At 39.6% G+C, this 20,865-nt stretch overlaps 3 protein-coding genes and 1 long non-coding RNA gene across 5 annotated transcripts in view; 2 read left to right on the top strand and 2 right to left on the bottom strand.

Annotated features, from left to right (window-relative positions):
- rnf144aa (ring finger protein 144aa) overlaps nucleotides 1-8,685 on the bottom strand; it is a 37,269-nt gene extending 28,584 nt beyond the window's left edge. The window contains exon 1 of one of the 2 annotated variants that reach the window (XM_086274395.1): nucleotides 8,094-8,685. The gene's annotated coding sequence lies outside the window, so the exon portion shown is untranslated. The remainder of the gene's footprint in view (nucleotides 1-8,093) is intronic. The other variant, XM_086274396.1, reaches the window with a different exon arrangement.
- LOC147307230 (uncharacterized) lies at nucleotides 1,507-5,066 on the top strand. The gene is made up of 4 exons (XR_015126424.1): nucleotides 1,507-1,627; nucleotides 2,171-2,736; nucleotides 3,189-3,281; nucleotides 3,579-5,066. It is a non-coding gene; the product is annotated as an uncharacterized LOC147307230 (long non-coding RNA).
- Nucleotides 8,686-9,257: 572 nt separating the features above from the next.
- On the bottom strand, nucleotides 9,258-13,728 carry rsad2 (radical S-adenosyl methionine domain containing 2). The gene is made up of 6 exons (XM_086274884.1): nucleotides 13,272-13,728; nucleotides 13,029-13,190; nucleotides 12,685-12,914; nucleotides 12,454-12,603; nucleotides 11,848-11,880; nucleotides 9,258-11,623 (listed from the first exon to the last, which is right to left on the bottom strand). The coding sequence occupies exons 1-6, from the start codon at nucleotides 13,588-13,590 to the stop codon at nucleotides 11,459-11,461; spliced, it is 1,059 nt and encodes a 352-aa protein (XP_086131010.1). The 5' UTR covers nucleotides 13,591-13,728; the 3' UTR covers nucleotides 9,258-11,458.
- Nucleotides 13,511-17,775, top strand: cmpk2 (cytidine monophosphate (UMP-CMP) kinase 2, mitochondrial). The gene is made up of 5 exons (XM_086274883.1): nucleotides 13,511-14,829; nucleotides 15,083-15,197; nucleotides 15,588-15,789; nucleotides 15,985-16,218; nucleotides 17,095-17,775. The coding sequence occupies exons 1-5, from the start codon at nucleotides 14,236-14,238 to the stop codon at nucleotides 17,213-17,215; spliced, it is 1,266 nt and encodes a 421-aa protein (XP_086131009.1). The 5' UTR covers nucleotides 13,511-14,235; the 3' UTR covers nucleotides 17,216-17,775.
- The last annotated feature ends 3,090 nt before the right edge of the window (nucleotides 17,776-20,865 follow it).

The raw sequence follows: 20,865 nt of genomic DNA, 5'->3' as shown, positions 1-20,865 counted from the left end.
AACTTACTCATAAAAACACTTGCATTGACCACAGCTTCCCAAACATGTTCACGCCACTTAAAGTTAGGATCTTTAGGATTTAATTAAATAAGCCTGCCTTTCCAATATCATTCTGGATTACTGAAAAAGTAGCCCGATTAAACAGTCCTAAATTTTAAAGGCCTTGTATCCAAACAAGTCTGAACACTAAATTGGAAAGTTGGAATCATTAAAGCTGCAGTAACCACTTGGTGTTGTTATTGCTTAGTGCTTAATGCTACTAAGGACACGGCTGCAAAGTCTTATTCACTCCAAAACAAGAATGGTGCAGGAAAAAACCTTCGATATCTGCCCAACAGGCCAAGTTGTAATGTGATCACATCTCCTCTAACAAGGGGATTTTCACATTGTCAATGTAATTTTTCCCTCTTTCAATCCCCAGTGGCACTAATCTATGCTTTACAAAATGCCAGGCTGCACCACATTTCGCTTCAGTGGTGTCGAGATCCCAGCCTACCACTTGGCTCATCTACTTCACTTAGCGGTTTTCATCATTTCTGCGAATGATTCTCAGCTGAGCGCGAGCCCGAACGTGTTCCATTTGCCGCTTTTATCTGTAGGTGGAGAGCGTCAGTGATGGAGACAGACATAGTAGGACCAAAGGGCTGGCTTAATCCCAGTAGCTGAAGTGTGAGCTGTACCCCTTTAATGAACAGAAAACATAATTTGTTGTTGAACTATAGTCTACTGAGAGTACTGTAGGAGGAAAAACTTCCATCTCCTCCTACAAAATGTTTCTTCCTGACTCTTTTCCAAATTATTAACCAACACGTGGTGTGTGAATGCGAGACACCAAATTCTCCTCTTTATAAAAGCTTTACAAAGATGTGCTGGAAATACTAAAATATAATGATAATAAATTATCAGTATTCAAACTTTTCTGCACAAGTCAGTAAAATGCATGACAAAATTAAAAAAAATGGACCTAGAACTGCAGTGAAAGTCAAATATTTTATCCCTGGATGGTGCAAATACATCTGCTGGAACACGGGAAACTTTAATATGCAAGAAACAGATGTTTAGCTGGCGTTCACTTCTCCCTCACCTAAAATTCTTTGTTCTTAATCTTTGTTTGTGCACTCAAAAAAATGAATGAGGTGGATTGTTCAGTGTATATTAATTATTTATTTTCATTTTACTTAAAATATATGTTTTTGTTAAGTTAACATATGTTTTTCTAATCAAGTCTACGTAATTGTGTCTATTATTCAACGTACATAATACTAATGTGTTACTTGATCGCATAACATTTAAGTTAAGTCAATTAGGATCGATATACCTTGTATATCCACAAGGTGGCAGTAATGCAAAAACAGTTGTAATGAAACCGCGCAGAACAAGAAGGTTTCACGGCTTGTGCCTGCTCATGCACAAGACTTCAAATTTAACTGAAAAAGGCTGTTTTGGCGCCAAGCTGCTGTTTCTTTGAGAGGCAAGACCACTTTTTTCTTTGACTATGTCGTGTAGTATCTATATGTCCAGCATGGTTATATTTTGCGTTTGTCTTACAAGACATGTTATATCGTTTGCGTGTGCTTGTTTTACATTAGTTTTACTGGGTCCTGGACATGCTTATTTTGTGGACTGTGTAAGAAACATTTTTATTGTTTTTTGTTTTATTAAGGGATTAGCTACAGGGGTTCATGGGGTTATTCTTTCAAGGGGTTATTTTTCCATTTGCTTTCTTGGGATTCCTTTTCTGTAATCCGAGAGTCGGAAATATCGAATAGGATAGCAAGGATAGCATAAAGTGACATTTAAAATCCAAAAAGTCAAGGGCGAAAGCCACTGTGACACCATTGTTCTGCTCTATCAGTAATCTGTATTATGTAAAAATGGTCTGTAAATACAGCATGTTTCCTAGCGGAGTTATACATATCAATGTAGTTATAAATTACAGTTTGTGAAAGTACACACTTACTTTTTTTAATAAAATTATTCAAGACATATGAGTGGACAGACAATGGAGGTCGACAGACCTGGTGATAATTGCTTCTATAGAAAGTTAGCACATGGCAGTGTCAATCTCTTGCTTTTCTTCTGAGTAGTATTTTATTTAGTTGTAATTCAAACAATAATTTGCTTCTTGAAATTAAGGAATTAATTTTTTTTTCTTCTTTATAAATCTCAGATCCTGCCTTTACCTGCTCCCTCCTATACTGATGTGGTGTATGTGGTATTGCTGAGCTTGTATGCGGTATGTGAACTGTTATACTTTTAAAAACAAAACTGTTTTATAAGTTAAGTTTTCTTTTGTGACCCATCCCATGCCCCTGTTATTTCTTCTCCACATCTGAACCATGGTTGCAGTTCAAGGGCCTGAGGCATGAAATTCTTTTCAGATCAGCTGTGATCAATATTTTTTGGAACTTGATAAATAACAATAAAAGCTGTAATGGCTCCATTAGCATTTTGTGTAAATGTTTGTGTTAAAATTATAGCTTTAATGAGGTCTTACTACATTAGTTTTAGTTTGTATATGTGTACATATAGTATGTATATTTACAGTACAGTATGTTGTGTTTGTTGACATATTTTCAGGTGGAAGCAGAATATGTGAGGATTACTACTGCTGCACATGTTCCAAGGCTTTTTACACAACTTGACCAATACACTGACCAGCTCATAAAAGTCTTCAAGAAAAAAGGAGGCGTTGCAGGGAAGAAAATTAGACAAACTTTGGCCCCAGCCACACAGGTGCGTTATTCTGTTGGTAGCAAAATATTATGGCTAATAAGATCATTTTCAAATTTAAACAGCTAGTGTATGGTAGCTGCACAGTGCACTTACAGTTATATTAAGCAAGACAAAGTTTGGTACTCAAAACGTTGGAAAATTTAAATTACCTAAACATATGTAAAATCTGATCCCTTGATTTAGGTTAAACCAGAAGTGAATGTTTTTATGTTATGTTTTGAATGCAAAAAAGATGATGTATTAGTTTGTCTTTACCTCCATTATGGACATATATAATGTGGTGGAAACCCTGCCCAACAGGTTAACTATTCATGTCCATGTGATGATTAGTTGGTCTTGTGTACATGTCTATCTGTGCAGTGGATATGTCATTCATTTTGCGTATAATGTGAGTTTCTGTCATCCTAAAGTATATCTGTTTTCTCTTCCTGTATCTCTGCCACTCTCTACAGAAGGAAACCATTGAAAAGGGGAGGGAGTGTGTCCTCAGGGCACTACCTTTTTACCTGAATGAAGACCCAAGCATCCTCTTCAAAGAATAATTGGTTGGTAATTTTAGTTTAGTTTTTTATCTGTATTAAACCAAATTTTGAATAACTAATGTTGTTGCATGTTGTAATGTTGTTGTTGTTGTAATTTGCATGGAACCTGTTTAAATGTTTTGGGAAATCTTCTTGTATACCCAAACTATTTATATTTATCGTTGAATCTGTAGTCTAAAATAGTGGCGCACTGGGGTGCATGTTCCTAATATTGTGTTTACGTCATTAAAGGGTAGCTTTGGCCCTTTTTCTTTCTTTTTTTAAAACTGGATGCCATTTTTCTATGTTTTTGTGTCTAAGCTACAGCTGTTCAGAGGGAGCTGGAACAAATTACCCTTGCTATCTTTACCATCGAAAGAGCTGATGCCAGCACTCCTCCAGCCGATGTGGGTATAACCATCTAGTGTGTCCTGCATGACCTGGAAGACCTGGCCTCTGCATGTGCACTCTTAATGGGTGGGATATATGCACTGAATCTCAGTTAACCTCAAGACTGAAAGCTAAGAGACAATCAAAAGTATTGAGATTTAAAGGATTTAATTGAGAGATGATACTGCACCAGAAATGTTGAAGGGTGGTGTGTATATTAGCGTTCAAGGCATATTGTTATGAGGTAGAAATATGTTCATATTCAGTTTGTGTTACATTGTGTGCATTGTAAAGGTAATTGCAATACATACTAAAAATAAGGGTAAGTTAGGAGGTTGATCTGATATCCTCGTGTTGGTGTTGTTCCCAGATCATCATACTAAATGTTGTTCCAGGATCAACATTGCAAGTGACCAATCAGAATGTTGTGACGTCATACTTTTGCGACTTCGGGAAAAACCGGCGTAAAACAAAAAACTGTACTTAAGCTGCGTGAAACCGCCTCTGTCCGCCGATCAACTGACCCTAACCGTAACCCTTTAATAAACAGTAAGCAGAATTGATATTGTCCTTGCAACATTGGAATTTCATAAATGCACGAATGGCTTGGAATAGAATAACGTCACAACAATGTGATTGGTCACTTGCAATGTTGAACCTGGAACAACATTTTCATGATGGTCTGGGAACAACACCAACACGAGGATATCAGATCATCCAAGTTGGGAATGCAGGATGAATGTATATTTTGTGGACTTTTAAAGACGAACAATTGTTTCCATGTTAAAATGTTTACATCTGAAGTTTTTTGCCCAAACACTGGTAAAATAAATGTTGACAGTGGCGAGTGTTAAATGGTTACTGCTGTGCTGTTGCAAAAAAACTGAACGCTGACAAGCTGTTTTATTGTTAGACCATAATGTTGGCATGTTTTGTTAAAGTTTTATTTGGGATGGTGATGTAATTTTCTTTGATTGCTAATATCAGTGTTGTTGTTGTTGTTGTATTTTTTTTTTTTTTTTTTTAATTGTGGCTGTTGAGGTGGACACTTCACTTTGCATTGTTAAAGGAAAGCACTTCATTGGCATTGTGTTACTGGACTGACCCTAAGCAATCATTGCAAATAGCAACTTTGCTATCCATTTTAGACACTAAAAGAAAAAAACACTCACAGACCTTACTAGCATCACATGTGCATAACTCAAGTGTCATCTTATCAATGTGTTATGTGATCTTCAATGCGTTTTTTTTTCTCTTCTATTTCTGGTAGATACAGACATTTAATTTAAAGTCTTGATGTTGCATCTGTCTACATACTGTTAATTACTAACCCTAATGAGCTGTTGTGTTTTATTTTGGACTGGGTTTACACAAATGCTCACTGAATGTGTTGGCAATAAAATAAATTTTAAAAAATAAGTTGGATGTACTTAATTCATTTGTGTGGAACCTGTTGACAAAATAGATTTATGTAAAACTAATTAATAAAGCACAAGGTGGCTGAAAATATAATATTTGAATTAATCTAACTTAAATTTAACATTTTACTGCCACAAATAAGAAATGTGTTGAAGTAACTAATCTAAACTATCTAACCTGAAAATATATCATCTATGTTCATACAACATAACTTGATTTAGTTAGTCTTAAATATGTCTTGTTAATCTTAAGTAGTTTTTTTAAATTAGATGAACTAAAGATTTTTGCTTTAAACTAACATAATTCAATTTCGTGGAACCTGTTGACAAAATAATTTTAATTAAAGTCAACGTTTCATTTTTTTGAGTGTGTGAAACTATCCTGAGCCTTTAGGACTAACTGAAATGAAAAGAGGAAGACCACAGAGAAGATTCATGGATGTAACGAAAGAGGTCACGCAGAGGGTTGGTGTGACAGAGGATGGAAGGGATAGGATGAGATGGAGCCAGATGATCCACTACGGCGATCTTAAAGGGAGCAGGCGAAAGAAGCAGAAGATGAAGAAGACTGAAATACTCCGTCGTATAAAGTGTCCCGGTCAGCAGATAATGCGTTACATAACAGCGTCTCAATTTGCAAAGCCCTACCTGTCTGAGAAAAATAGGGCGTGTGAGACCAGTTCAAAATGCCAAGTGGCTGTCTGGAAGAAGCACGGCGCACAAGCACCAAATAATACTCTCATAACAATCCCTGTCTCATCCAAACATAATCCTAACTGGCTGGATACAAGCCATAACACACAGAGCTAAAGTGCTCTCGGAGCAGAGAACATCATTTTCGGGAGCTATTTAGGGCTCAACTGACAGCAGTATTGCCTGTTTAATGTGTACACTATCCACTCCATCCCCAGCCACGCACGCGCGCACACACACACACGGAAACCACCACCACCACCCAGAATACTCACTCCAAGCAACACCCTGCTGAAATGGCATTTAAGCTGTTGCATAATCTTTGGAGGACTCGCAGCACAAAGGCAGAACACGACCCCTGAAATCAGATTACTCTAAAATGACTTTTTCTCTGGAAGTGTAAATGTTACCAGAATAAAGGAGTAATTTAACAAAGCTGGACTGCAGTAATGAAGTGTATACCTGAGACAGCTAAGGCTTTAGAAAGTCCAGTTACCTAAGCACAGTCATTTGACATTCAGTGTCAGTCCCCCTAAATTTAGCCTTACTTCTCTAACAAGGCTTTACTGCCATTGGAGGACTGACGGTAATTGAGATCTGATCGCTGGTTAGGGGTATTTAAACTGAAAGCCTCACTTCTACACCAAGTCCAACTCAAGGTAATTAATCTTCTTAACATTAGGTGCTTTTGTAGTGACCTAAAGATGGACAGAGCACTGACAAACAGCCTCTCCAGGATGTCGATTACAGCATAGCACTGTTTCACCAAAAAACAAAACAAAACAAAAAAACCCAAGGCCCTGCCTAGGTTTATTTCCCAGAGACCCTTCTGTTATTAAACCAGAAGGTCCAACCTACAGATCACACTGGAATCACTACCCTTAGTATATGATTGCCTTCAATATAGCTCAAATAATCAGCCATGAGTCATTGCAGACATGCTCTTTAAAGAATGCATAAATGCCCAACCCAGGGCTTTCCCAAGTCTCCCAGATTGCCTTATTTGCAGCACAGCAATGATGTATCCTGCTAAGATCGCTGCATATTTTTTAGTACGTAGCAAATGCCAAGGTCAAACAGACCACTGCAAAGCTTGGATAAACACGAAACCGTTTCTAAGAAAGTGTGAAGCCCTTGTAGCACAACAGGACAATCATAACACCTCCTTGTCTATATAAAAAGACATGTATGAAGTGCCCTTCATACATGTCTGTTACGTATAGGTTTCCATGTGCATTCATGGGTGTGTTGTTTGTGACAGTCTGTTGACTTCAATAGCAGGCTGGGTTCTCGACATCATGACCTCATTCCTTCTGGCTCTTAAGTCAACTCAGCACCCCACTTTCCTCTGGGAGTGGGCTGAAAGCTGCCGGTCATTCCAAGGAGCGTGTTGTACAAAGCAAGCTACAGTATAGCTCGCTTTGGACAAATTTGCTGCAGAAGAGAGGAATAGCAGCTTGATGTATTTTATTCCCTGATGGGAGCAAGCTGTATCCGAGAATAATGGAGAAAGTGAGCAAATTATTATTTTTTTCTCCAGCACATTGATAGGGCACCTAAAAGCCTGTTTATGACAGGATTGGTGTCAAAAATGGAATTTGATTTCACAAAACAATGCTGAAGTAAAACAATTTCTCCTCACATTGATGTGTCAGATAATGTTAATAAAACACAGGCAATACTAACTTCCGTTACTAAAAATGGTTGTTTAAGAAAAAAAAAGATTTTCCCCAGATTTACTGACAGCCCTCAGAGGGGAGATGACACCATGTGAGAGGTGTACAGGTAGCAAAGAAATTAGCAAAGGAGTATTTTAGCACTTCAGAGCCTTGATTACAACATAAATCCTTTGATTACCTAGCAGCCTGGTTTCACAGCAATGCATGTAATCCAGCTGCACCCTGAAAGGACTGCTTTACGTGTATATAGCAAGCGCTGAGTGACCTTTTCAGGGCTCAGTGGAGCAATCATCTCCGAGCATGTTATGCACCCTGCAGCTGTGGCATAGGAGACGAATATGACAGAAGGATGTGGGAAACAACCCAATTACACAAACTCCAAGCAAGTGCCAGCAACAGCTACTTAGGACCACTGCTCTGCCAACTAACTACAACTCTTTATGTCAAAATTCGCTAACACAGAGGGGAGCTATCTCGTCAGGCATCGGCATCAGTCAGCTGGCTGTAAGCCAGGTAGCTACAGCATATCTTGCAGTAACAAAAAAAAAAAAAAAAAAAAAAGAGAGAGGGAGAATGTCGGAAATATGCGACAGCCGTGTGCTGACAGTGACAGCTCAAGCAGCTCTCTCACACTGAGTAAAAGCGCAAAACCTTACCTGGCTTTCTGAGATAACGCCGTCTTGATAGTGTAACCTCAGGAAGGGCTGAAGAGATGATCTCTTGAATTGGATTAACGAACAGGCGGCCAACCAGTCAGGCGGAGGAGGTGGCGGTGGTAGAGGAGGAGGATGATACCTCTGAAGGGGTGATGCCCATATTCAATATGTAGCCCTGAAACGTCGGGGCGGACACATTTGACCTGCTACTGTCGCCTACAGCGCCTGAGTTCGAGCTCTGGTCAAACACTGACACCAAAAAACCTCGAGTCAAATCATAAAAAAGCCTAAGCGCAGATAAAATAAGCAAACGGCGGGAAGCACGAGCCGCAGCTGACACTCTTCTTTTTGTTTTGCTTGACAGGAGGATTGTTTGTACACCGGAACAGCGGTTTACTCTCGATTACAGAACAATGCGCAACATCCAGTCGTCACCCTGCCACACGAATCGTACAAAAAAAAACAGTACACAACCTTGCTGAGAAGAGATCCGGTGGCGCCCTGTTTATCTTTCCGCCGTTCCTCCTGCCTTGCTCGGTAGGAAATCAGCTGCTTCGCACTGGAGGGACGCCATTTGTTTGTGAGAGGTTTTCCGTCTGCTGTCCTACGGTGCCCCTTAGAGGAGAGCTCAGCACCTGCCACCTATCCAAACAACAGCTCCCCCTGCTGTCAAAACACTGCAATCGCCTTTAAGCGTTTTCTCATTTGCCTTCACAGCCTACATTGCATACACATTGCCTAACAAATGTCTTTTATGTACTCATTTATCTGGGTAAAAAATTAGAAAATACGGTTTGTCAAGAACTTTTTAAAACTAACAATTGATTTAATCAGTTGTTACGGAATTCACGTTTTTTATACAAGCATATTGGACTATTAGTGTGAATCACTATTTTTCAGCTTTTTGTGAAACAGTAAATTTGACAACATTTTAACAACAGTAATTATATTTTAGCTTTAAAAATGTCATTTTGATTAAATGCATTAAATGTGTATACTGGTTCATTAGCCATTACAGTAACATAAAAAGTGATTTTAATAATTGACAAGGCTGTTAATTTAGAAAAGCTGTGGCTTAAAATGGCATTTTTTTAAATTAAATTTTTTTTAATTTCAACTAGTATACATGCTTGTTTCCATTAATCTTTTGTCTGCCAGTCAAAATTTTATTTATTTGCCTAAATTTAAGACCTAAAAATGAAAAGAATTACAAATAGAAAAACGTGTTTTCATACACAAGCTTTTATACAATCTAAATTGTGACCTACATCTCAGTACTCAGTCAGCTGCAGTGAACTGCAATAACATTAGTTTCAGTTCAGCTATGTGTGAGTGTTGCAAAACATAAATCAGACATTGTAAAGTATGTGTTTGACAAAAAAAACAACTAAACCATATCCAGATAGAGGCAGTGACAGAAATATTGAAACCATTCAAGCTATTTGAACTTCTATACAACATTTTCAGTAAATTGAAAGTAGAAAAGTATTGCTGATCTTGTTGGAACCAGCTACAGTCTGCTAGGTTTATACAACAGATAAGATCAGTGTACTTAATTTTCCAAGGCCTGGAAGGTCCACACAATGGTGTGGCTTTGTTGTTGTTAGCCTCGTGGTCTGGCCTCTTGCTCTGAGAGGAGACCACCGTTCTTTCATATCAGCGCTATCCATGTTTATCTTACTTTGCATAAAAGTGTGTTCTTATTTCTGTTCTACCTTAAGAGGAAAACAAATTATAGTATCAAAAAAAGTTTAAAATGTACAGTGACAAATAGTTACAGTGGCATGCAAAAGTATTCGGCCCCCTTGAACTTTCCCACATTTTGTCACATTACAGCCACAACCATGAATCAATTTTTTTGGAATTCCACATGAAAGACCAACACAAAGTGGTGTACACGTGAGAAGTGGAACGAAAATCATACATAATTCCAAACATTTTTTACAAATAAATAACTGCAAAGTGGGGTGTGCGTAATTATTCAGCCCCCTGAGTCAATACTTTGTAGAACCACCTTTTGCTGCAATTACAGCTGCCAGTCTTTTAGGGTCTGTCTCTACCAGCTTTGCACATCTAGAGACTGAAACTCTTGCCCATTCTTCTTTGCAAAACAGCTCCAGCTCAGTCAGATTAGATGGACAGCGTTTGTGAACAGCAGTTTTCAGATCTTGCCACAGATTCTCGATTGGATTTAGATCTGGACTTTGACTGGGCCATTCTAACACATGGATATGTTTTGTTTTAAACCATCCCATTGTTGCCCGGGCTTTATGTTTAGGGTCGTTGTCCTGCTGGAAGGTGAACCTCCACCCCAGTCTCAAGTCTTTTGCAGACTCCAAGAGGTTTTCTTCCAAGACTGCCCTGTATTTGGCTCCATCCATCTTCCCATCAACTCTGACCAGCTTCCCTGTCCCTGCTGAAGAGAAGCACCCCAGAGCATGATGCTGCCACCACCATATTTGACAGTGGGGATGGTGTGTTCAGAGTGATGTGCAGTGTTAGTTTTCCGCCACACATTTTGCATTTTGCATTTTGGCCAAGAAGTTCCATTTTGGTCTCATCTGACCAGAGCACCTTCTTCACATGTTTGCTGTGTCCCCCACATGGCTTGTGGCAAACTGCAAACGGGACTTCTTATGGTTTTCTGTTAACAATGGCTTTCTTCTTGCCACTCCTCCATAAAGGCCAACTTTGTGCAGTGCACGACTAATAGCTGTCCTATGGACAGATTCCCCCACCTGAGCTGTAGATCTCTGCAGCTGGTCCAGAGTCACCATGGGCCTCTTGGCTGCATTTCTGATCAGCGAATTCCAATAAAATGGATTCATGTTTGTGGCTGTAATGTGACAAAATGTGGGAAAGTTCAAGGGGGGCCAAATACTTTTGCAAGCCACTGTATTGTGGAAAAAATGACTTTATTTTGCCTTGTTACTTAACCACATAAAAAATAAATTATGACAACATCATTGACAAGTTGTCCTTCAATCTAAATTTGTTGTGTAAAATTATAATTTGAATATAACACTCAATGTTACTTTGTTCAACAATCATAAACAGTACAATATATTTCCAATACAATACAATACATCTTTATTTATAGAGAATATTTAAAAACCAGCGGTATACCAAAGTGCTTAACATAAAAGACAGATATTTAGATATTTAATAAAAAATAAAGAAGAACAATACTTCTGGATCACCTTCTATTTGGTGACCGTAACCTTCAAATAACCCCCCCAGAACACACACACACACGCCTAGATATATCTGAATATTTACATTCCTAGTGCAAAATGATCATACTGTAGAGCATATCAATGCAAACACTTAGCAAAGGAGCATCAAACACAAGCTGAAGAAGCGTTTTACCACTCTAGCTTCATATCAGCTTTGCTCCACACATACTTTCCCCCTCTTTTTAGAAACATTTTTTCATCGAAGCCGCTGAAGCAAATCGCCTCCTTTACTCCAACATCAAGGATGGATTTGGAAGGATCCTTCCGTCCCTCTCGACAGTCCAGGAAACGCATCTGTAACAAAAAAAAGGAAGAAAATCAACATATGAAGTAAGTTTCCTTCAGCTAAAATGCCTAGCAAGTTACTAATTTAAACAATTATACCAAATTCAAGCCTTTTTACTTAATTTGAGCAATCCACATTCATATAACTCAAACATACAGTTCATTTTTTTACTTAAACATCTGATAAAATGGCTCAGCCGCACTACCAGTTAGTAATAATCTGAAGTACTTACATATTCATCCAGGATCAGATAGGAGTTCCTCATCTATTAAAACAAAAAAGACCACAAATTTTAATTTTTGTGTATCCTAACGTTGGATTTTCAACCATTAATTACAGCACAACAAAGAATTATTTTAGGCAGGATGACCTGAGCTCATGTTTCAACCTAATATATATGTTTAGTTCCTACTTTTCATGCCATAGTGCTGCAAAATTGAGGAGTAATGCAGAATGAGCACAACACAGATATGAAACATGGATATTCTAGAAGTTATCATAGCATTATAAACTATACCAAAAGTCTATACCAAAATATCCCCTTATATTTGGTGGCCATCTATACAACAACAAGAAAACAACATCAAAATTCCTAACTGACAGTGGTGTTCAAAAGTCAACTTTTGTATAGTTTGTTTGTTTAACTGTGCATTGTGTGTGTTTACTATAATAATATTCACATTTTATTCACTCTAGGCATACCAAGCTCTAATTGTACGCCCTTACTTAAATCAAAAAATTTAAAAAAAGGATGAAAAACATGTTTCCCACAGAATACATTATGGTTATTGCATTAAACATATTTGCCATACTTGCTGCACATGTCTGAGAATTATACCTTCTCATTAGACTCAGGAACAAGGCAAGAGACGCTGCTGTGTCTGTCCAGAAACTCCTGAAACTGCTGATCACTGATGACAAACCTCTCTGCCTCTCTCAGGGCTGTCTCGCCTGCGTTTTCCCCGTCAATCAGCAGGCACTGAAAGACCTGAAAACAAGAACGAGACGTTCAGTATATCCATGATTACCCCGTACAAACATATTTATTTACTTATTTTTTCATTTTTACCTTCCAGCGGACAGGATTAATCAAATTGATTTGCTGTGTCATGTCTTCGTCATAGTTGAAGATGTTGATGACGGAGTTGATTTTCAGTGCCACTTTATACTCCTTGCACCAGCTGCAGATCTTGAAGAGGTTGTCAAGGTGGCTCTTCCTGCCTTGAGTTCTGCCAATCAGCTGGTTGGTTGCTTCATCAAAGCTGTCACAGGAGATAGCTAGAATGTCCAGATAGATACCTAGAAGAGGAAATTAAAATGAAAGAGATCATAAATGTAAATTATTTTATGGTATATGGCACAGCTGGAATGTACCCATAAAAAAAGAAGCTGTTAATAACTTAGCTACATTACCATATTTCTGGAACCATTCTTCTTTGATCATGCTTCCATTGCTGACAATGCTGACACTTGGGAGCTGAAGGTCCTGTTTGCAGTACTGGACCAATTTCCCAACAAACTCTCCCTTATTATGCAGGAAGGGCTCTCCGCCAGAGAAGTTGATCTTTTCCATCCCTTAAAAAAAGACATAAATTTAATAGCATGCACAGCAATTTGACAAAAAAAAAGCTTATTGTTATTAATTTGTCAAATCACCTGATTCCTTTAGAAGTTTAAGCCCCGTCTTAGCTTCCTCCAGGGGTAGGACGAAGGACGTTTTTGCAGTGTGGAAACAAAATCCACATCTATAATTACATTTGCGCGTAAAGTGGTAGTTGACGCTCGTTGGGATCGTTGGATTTTGGTCTTTGTTTTGGTCCAGTTTATCACCAACAACGAATGAGTTTGTTCCCTTGCAGGCTCCTGTTGTCCAGTAAGTGAGTTTTGAAAAGGCGATCTCAAAAATGCAGTAGATGGTGCTGATGAAGCGCCGCAGAAGCAGCCTGGGAGACGAGACAGCAGGAGAAAAATCCATTTTTTAAATGACGAGTTGTGCTGTCAGACTTGCTGCTGGCGCGTCATAAGCCGAAATCCGCAGGGCTCATGTTATATAGAGGGTGAGAGGAGTCGGTCAGCTGAGCGACTCAAAAGTTTCTGTTTACAAACAACGAAAACGAAACCTAGCCTGGTTCCATCCTGCTGAGATGCAAGAAATAATTTACGCGCGTCATGACAACGCATTCTTTGCATTTCTTCACAGTGTCATTCGTCCATTAAACCTTCATTAGAGACCTTTATGTACAGTAGTGATATGTCATTAAATAGTGCAGGACTTATAGATCTTTAGCTCTAATGGTCAAACTTTCAGTGATAAATGCTTCTTTGTTAAAACAGTTTCTGTTTCGAGTCTGGGTGCATTCAGTTGTTTTCACAGCCTCGCTACTTGTCCAGTCTCTTGGTGTCTTTCATTTTCATTAAACACGTTCAAGAAACACAACTTGGATTCCTGGAAAGAATGAGCTGCCTCTGCGAGGCGTTGGCTTCAATAATAAACGCGTTTCACAGTAAACGAAAAGTTTCGTTTTCTCCGTTTGGCGCCGTTACTATCGTTTTCCCTTCAGCTCACACGATGCGTCTCGGGACATATTTTGGAAACAGATAAGGGCATTTGGTGTACAAGATGTCAAAACACGCAATGTCTCTTCTTCCACGGTGGTGCTCTCGTGTTTTTTCAGTGGAGTTAAATGGAGCGCCTTTTTATTTTGCTGTTAAGGAAAAGCACCTGGGAGAAGACGTGCCGAGGGTGTTCAGAGAAGTTCAAAACCGTGACAAGTGCTACTCTGTCCTTGTTTACTGCAGCAGAGACAGAATCAAAACGGCGAAGTTTTACGGGGAGCTGAAAGACAAACTGCTGAGGGACTTGCCTCCGGAATGTCGCTTGTCTCCCATGTCTTCATTTCTACCAAAAGTCAGGGATTCTCTCGTTAAAGGTTACTTTTTAAAAGGGAATTCTGACACTTCCTCCCCGATAGAGCGGCTTTTGAGTGATTTAATACAACATGACCCAGTGTTAGTTTGTTCGTACTCTCCAGCTGAAGACGGCCAACAGTGGACGCAGCACATGTGGTCAGAGACAGCAAGCCAGGTGATGGATGTGGCAAAGGGATACTATGTGGTACCCTCAGAAGCGCCAGAATATCACCCATCTACTCTCAACATTATCAATTCAGATGTATTCTACAGCTTTGATGAGGCCTATGACGTGATGAAAAAAGTACGTATTTTCTCATTTTAATGTTTACAAGACTGTTTTATGTTTATTTTAGTATACCGCATAAGATTTTGGCAAACGGGCGCACTCTTGTGGAGGATGTAGGGATAGCAGTTTATACCAAGAGACCCAGAGCTCTTGCTTCTAACGTTTATCTATCAGGGAGGGCCAGGTGGCCCACAGCACTGTGTGCGCTCATTGACAGCACAGTCTATGACTCACTCCTGCCTGCTTAACTGATTTGTCTGTTCTGCAGTGTGGTGACATCATCCCAGAAGCTAAGGCTGTGCTGGAGCTGCTGCCCAGCAGGGTGGAGGCCAGAAATAAACCAGACTTCCCTGTTATTGTCATAGAGGGCCTGGATGCCACAGGTTAATGCCATTACCTCATAAATAAATATGTGATCAGTCTGATGCATAGATGTCATCCTAAAGTGGTGGCTGGTTGTTCTCCGCTAAAGCCATTATCTGCCAGGGAGCTTCAGTTAATGGAATATCATGTATCATGACCTCAGAAAAGTTACATCACTTTGAAATGGTTTACTGTGCAGCTCGCTCCTCTAATACTATTTTCAAACCTTCATGAAACCTCAACTGTGTGGTTCAAGAGGGAGTTTTAGTTGAACTTTTCAAGGGCCACCGCAGTTTCTTTTAATATGAACAAAAAGGATGAATTCCTCCTTTTGTGATTCGAAAATGTTCAGACCTTTGTTTTCTTTGGTTTTGAGGTGAATCTATTTCCTGTCCTTCTCTGTATCACAGGTAAGACCACTCTGACTGAGTCTCTGAAGGATACACTGGGGGCCACTCTTCTGCCATCCCCACCAGAGTGCCTTTCCCCCTGGAGAGCCCGCTTTGATCAGGAGCCACCCCTCATCCGCAGGGCCTTCTATGCTCTGGGGAACTACATCTCAGCAGATCAAATAGGCCTAAAGGGCGCGAAGACACCTGTCATTGTTGACAGGTAAAGACAGCTGAGATGTTGCAGGTGGAGTGAGGTCTGCCTGTTTTGTGACCTTTTTTTTTTTTTTTGTAAGAACTTGTAGGTCCCGCTGAGATCCAGATCTATACAACTCAATATTCAGTGGCTACCAAGTCACCTGATGCGACTTCCACCTGTCATTCACCTTTCAATTCACCATTGATTACCTGTCCCCAGATTTTGGCACAGCACAGCGGCCTATGCCATCGCCACAGCGGTGAGTGGTCCAGTGTGCAACCTTCCAGGAGAAGGTTCAGAGGTGTACTGTTGGCCTAGCGACCTGTTTCAGCCCAGCTTGGTGGTCTTACTCACACTTGACCCCGAGGAAAGGAAGAGGAGACTGAGAAACAGAGGCCAAGGAAAGACTGATGAAGAGGAAGAGCTGGATCATAACCAGCTGTTCAGACTCAGGTAGTTGGAGTGCTTATGCATAATGTATTATTTACTCAGTTAGCATTATACTTGCATTAGAACACTCATCAAGCAAGTGAGAATGCCCATTTAGACTGAAAGCGTAAATAATTGGTTGTGAACTTGTGATAACATTAATATGGATCTTTTAAAGTAGTTCTCTGTGCATATTGCTGGCACTCTTAATCTGATTGAGGACAAGTATGATGATTCTAGGTACCCAGACTTGGTGATGTCAGGCACGTCAGACAAAAATGAAAGGCTCCGCTATGTTATACTTATATTAAAGAAAAAGAAGAAAAAGTATGAGTGTTAGAGCATGAAAGCGAAGATCAGTACAAACCCGACTGTGGATTCACAGTCAAGTCAGCTCAGTCTTCGTCTGATCCATCAAACACTTAACAATCAATTACGGTCCCATGGGAGAGGCAGCTGATGAGAAAGAGCAGGTGATTAGTTGCTGAGCTGCTGTGCTCCATTAAGCTGGTCAAAACTGGCAGGCACTGCCGGCCTAGTTAGTTGCTACACAGACAGGTCGATGGCTACTTTCATTCGTCTTCTGTCCTGACATAATGGCCTTTCCACACGGGACAGCCAGATGTTGGGCCTGCAGAATTAGAAAATGGAGGGAGTTGACAGTCAGCCTGTGAATGAGTGAGGGATTCTGCAGACTTGGCCCGCCACTATCAAAAGGACAATTCTTCACTGGTAACAGGAATAGCAGAACTCTGAGCCATCTGTGTTGTTTCTCAAAAATGTACTGTATTGTATACCTTACTGTGCAGCAAAGCTGTAAGCAATCACAATACTAAAATTTGTCTTGTGCTGCACGCCTCCTTCACTCCTTGACCAATGTTTGCGTGTGTGTGTGCGCAGAGTGGAGGAGGCTTATCGGAGGATCAGCGGCCCAGCTTGTGTTACTGTGGATGCTAGTCCTTCTGCAGACCGAGTGCTCCAACAAGTACTGCTTTTAATTAGGGGCAAATGCCACTTGTAAACAACTCTCCATCTCCCCTGCTGGCAGTCAAGCATCAAGTGTATGCAGTGCATCCCGTCACCACTAGGTGCCAGTAAGGCATCGTAAATGTGATTGCAGACAGACTAGTGGGCAGATTGGAGTGTGGAGAAGAGATTCTATTCATAACGTGTAAAGGTTGAATGCCAGGGGCCAGAATTGCATGCTACAATCAGAAATACATATTCATGTAGACACACACACACGCACACATACTCACACTAATGTATTGTCAGGAAGAAGTGTACATCTAACGACTGTTGTGACCTCTCAGAAATTAGACACTGTGTAGCCTCCAGATACCTTGTAGCAGCACTTTTTTTTTTTTTGCAGACTGACGCTCGCAAAGTGGATAGGAACATTTATATAAGGGCGACGAGTTACTGCAGATTGAATCAAAATGCACAAATAAGAAAAAACAAATCTTAAAATGTACGTTGAATGTTAGCTTGTTAAAATAAATGCAGAACCCAGTCTATCTTCGGATAACATATCTTCACTTGTTAAAAAAAGTTTTTGAATTAAAAGAAAATGACACTAAACATCTGTTTGTGTTTTCTCTTCTACAAACTGTGTATAGCTGCATGTTTGTGTTGCTTATATAACTGGCTATGAACATGAGCACAATGTCCTGCTCTGTTTGCAAGAACATGAACTCAGCTGTGTGATACTGACACAAGTGATGCACTAAGATCACATGGCACTATCTGTACTTGATGCTCTCATAAGCACTGGCATTTTCAAGTTGACACACGTAAATGTACACACGCCTACTTTTGTAAAACACACACACACAATCATGCACATCTACTAAGAGCATATACTGTAACTCATTTATATAGGGAGGAAGTGTATATTTGGCCTATGTGATGGGAAGATTAATTGGGGGTTTTAGTAATTATGAGCTTGGCAAAGCTGCAGGGTGGAGAAGACAGAGTGACCCATCTCTTTTACTGCGATGCATCAGCAGAGTGCCAAGCAATGCAGACCCTATTCATATGGCAATTAATGGAGCGCTGTATATCAATGTCATTTCATTGGTCCCCCACATAAGTGCATGGAATCACTCTTTCTACCAGTTATAGCAATTCAGTGTTTTACTGAATACAGAGGTGCTGTGGATGCAAATCTTACCATCGCATGCCGTCACACAGACTAAAATTAAGTCATTATGTTTATAGAGTATGGTTTCCTACATGAGGCAGCTGTGTACAGTTTGCTGAATTCATAAGCTCCTTAGCTCCCCCGTGCCTCAGTGGATGTTCTGTATGGCACAGAATGAATGTAGTATAGACCATGTGGAATTTTGATTACCATTAACACAGAGAGTCCAAAATGTATGAAGTTGGGAGAGCAAGCCAATTAGGCCTCCTGCCATATTTCATACCTGAATGCAAAGCTGTGTGCGCTAGCAGTGTCAGCCACATTTCCCCGTCAGATGTTGTTAAGCACTGATATTTTTGGCAACAAAAAGTTAGCGGTGATATCATGCCATTACTGCTCCTCAACACAGCCGTAATACAACATTTATGGCCCATAATCACATCGCATTACACATGCAGCGAAATAATTCTGTTCACATTTGTCGTAGCATTTTCTTTTTCCTTTTGGAAACATTTGTGGCTATTTCTTTTGTCAGATAGCCAGAATATACTCTGGAGTCTTAACAACAACAAGAACTCACATATTCACCCACTGAAAATATTTCAAAGCTGAATTGCAGTTCGAGGAAGAAGTTAATAACTAACGCAATCTGCTTCCAATCTGTGACTTCACTACTTAAAGTTTCAAGATAAAAGTCGGAGCCTCATATAATTGTAACCCTGGTTAACATAGCTAACAACAAATAAAAGCCTGTTAGTAAAAACAGTCATAAGAAATATATTACAGGTGATAAATAGTCAATAAATAGATCATAATGGTTAGAAAATTCATTAAAAACATCAGCAATGATATAATTCATGGTATAGGATTTCATTTGTGTTTAAAAACATGTTAAAAGGGTACAGAACTTGCTAATTCATGGTGTTTTATGTTAATTCAGGTAAAATGGCTAAAATATGTGTTGAGACTCTTATTGTGAAAGGGCACGCTGCAGCGTGACTCCTGTGATTAGCCACACCCAATCGGGTTGTTCCTTTTTTTTTGATGCTTGAGAGGGAGAAATGCAGACAGTCCTTGCAGAGCTGCTGCTTAAATGAGTGAAAAAATAGTAAAAATAAGCCAAAAATCTACTTAAAGCCATTTTTGTACTCTGGAGAATGTATTTTTATTTTTCCGACCTGTCCTTGCCTTGGTGACGTTGTGAACATAACCGAACGTGACTTGGCCATTAACGTTTGGATCGGGAAATGCTGAGCTAGAATCGGAGTTTGATCCGCTGAGCGAGAAACAAGATGGCGAGCCACCCACGGACCCATTGAACTGTACCGAGCAGGAAAAAGGAAAACGCCCCCTGCTGGACGTTGAGCTCTTTCGCTGAAAAAACTGGTAGGATTAATCCATACACCTCTGCAAAAGAACAGCGGACTTTTCAAAGCACTGGATAATCATTCGGAGTAATTCCAGGATTAATAGTTAAAGGACACAGAGACAACTTTATTTTGTTTATTTGTTTGTTTAAGGGATTTATTCAGCCTTTTGCTGAATTGTTTTCAGTTTTACATTTATTTATTTATTTTTGTAATTTATTTTGGTCAACCTTACATTTAATGCTGTAATGGTGTTAATGGAAATGTAAATAATTTTGTTGGGTTAAAACAAAATAAGAACTGGTTGAGAATTTAAAGGTGAACCTAGACCAAGATTAAATTAAATCTTGGGCCTAAAGAACTGAACTTGATTTAAAATAACACAGTGTTAATGCAAATAGATCAAAGGATAAACTTGAACTTAGAACTTGAAATAAATAAAACAATAACCTAGGTTGAAAATAACATCCTTCTAAAGCCAAATAAAAGGTTTTGAGATAAATAGGATGAACTGACAGAACATACTGAACTAAAAGGGGGGAAAGAAAAACCTTGTTTTCTTAAATGTGTGATGTTGAATGTTTTATGTAATGTGTCTATAACTGTCTATTCCCTGTCTTCACAAAATAATAAGCCGGCAATTTAAACGTATTTACTGGTCTGTGGTCTTTATTACATGCTACGCTCATTACTGCTCTAGTAGTCGAACCTAACTGGTCCTAGTATACTGTAATGACTCCAGAAGTGTTACAGAAGTGGCGAGCCAGCCAGGAGTAGTAATTGATCCCTCAAGCTTTTTTCCTGACCCAGACCTCAAAAATAGGCCAAGTCCGGCAAAATGGAAATAGTTGACAGAGAAAATGTTAAAATCCCAAACTCAGTTATTGTTAGTGGGATTACAGGCACAGACGCTGATGAAGCTTTAAAAGACTTTTTAAGCAGATATGGTCGAACAGCAAGAACCCTTAAGATAGATGACCCTAAGTCTTCTTACCACAAAAATGCTATTGTAGAGTATGAGAGTGGATCTGCTCTGTCGACACTTGAACCCTTACTACCCTACACACTTGAATGTCCGAATGAAGTCACTTATCAGATACGAGCCCTGTCACCTGAGTACATCGCAGCTGTTACCAACGTCGCCACCAACAGTTTTTTCAA

Source organism: Aulonocara sp. 'chitande type north' Nkhata Bay, linkage group LG19, assembly GCF_057382095.1.
Source record: "Aulonocara sp. 'chitande type north' Nkhata Bay isolate Kocher_YH1m ecotype deep benthic linkage group LG19, A_spYH_male_GT1.1, whole genome shotgun sequence".
Taxonomy (NCBI): Eukaryota; Metazoa; Chordata; class Actinopteri; order Cichliformes; family Cichlidae; genus Aulonocara; species Aulonocara sp. 'chitande type north' Nkhata Bay.
The sequence above is the reverse complement of the archived record's forward strand: the minus strand, read 5'-3'. Positions and strand labels throughout refer to the sequence as shown.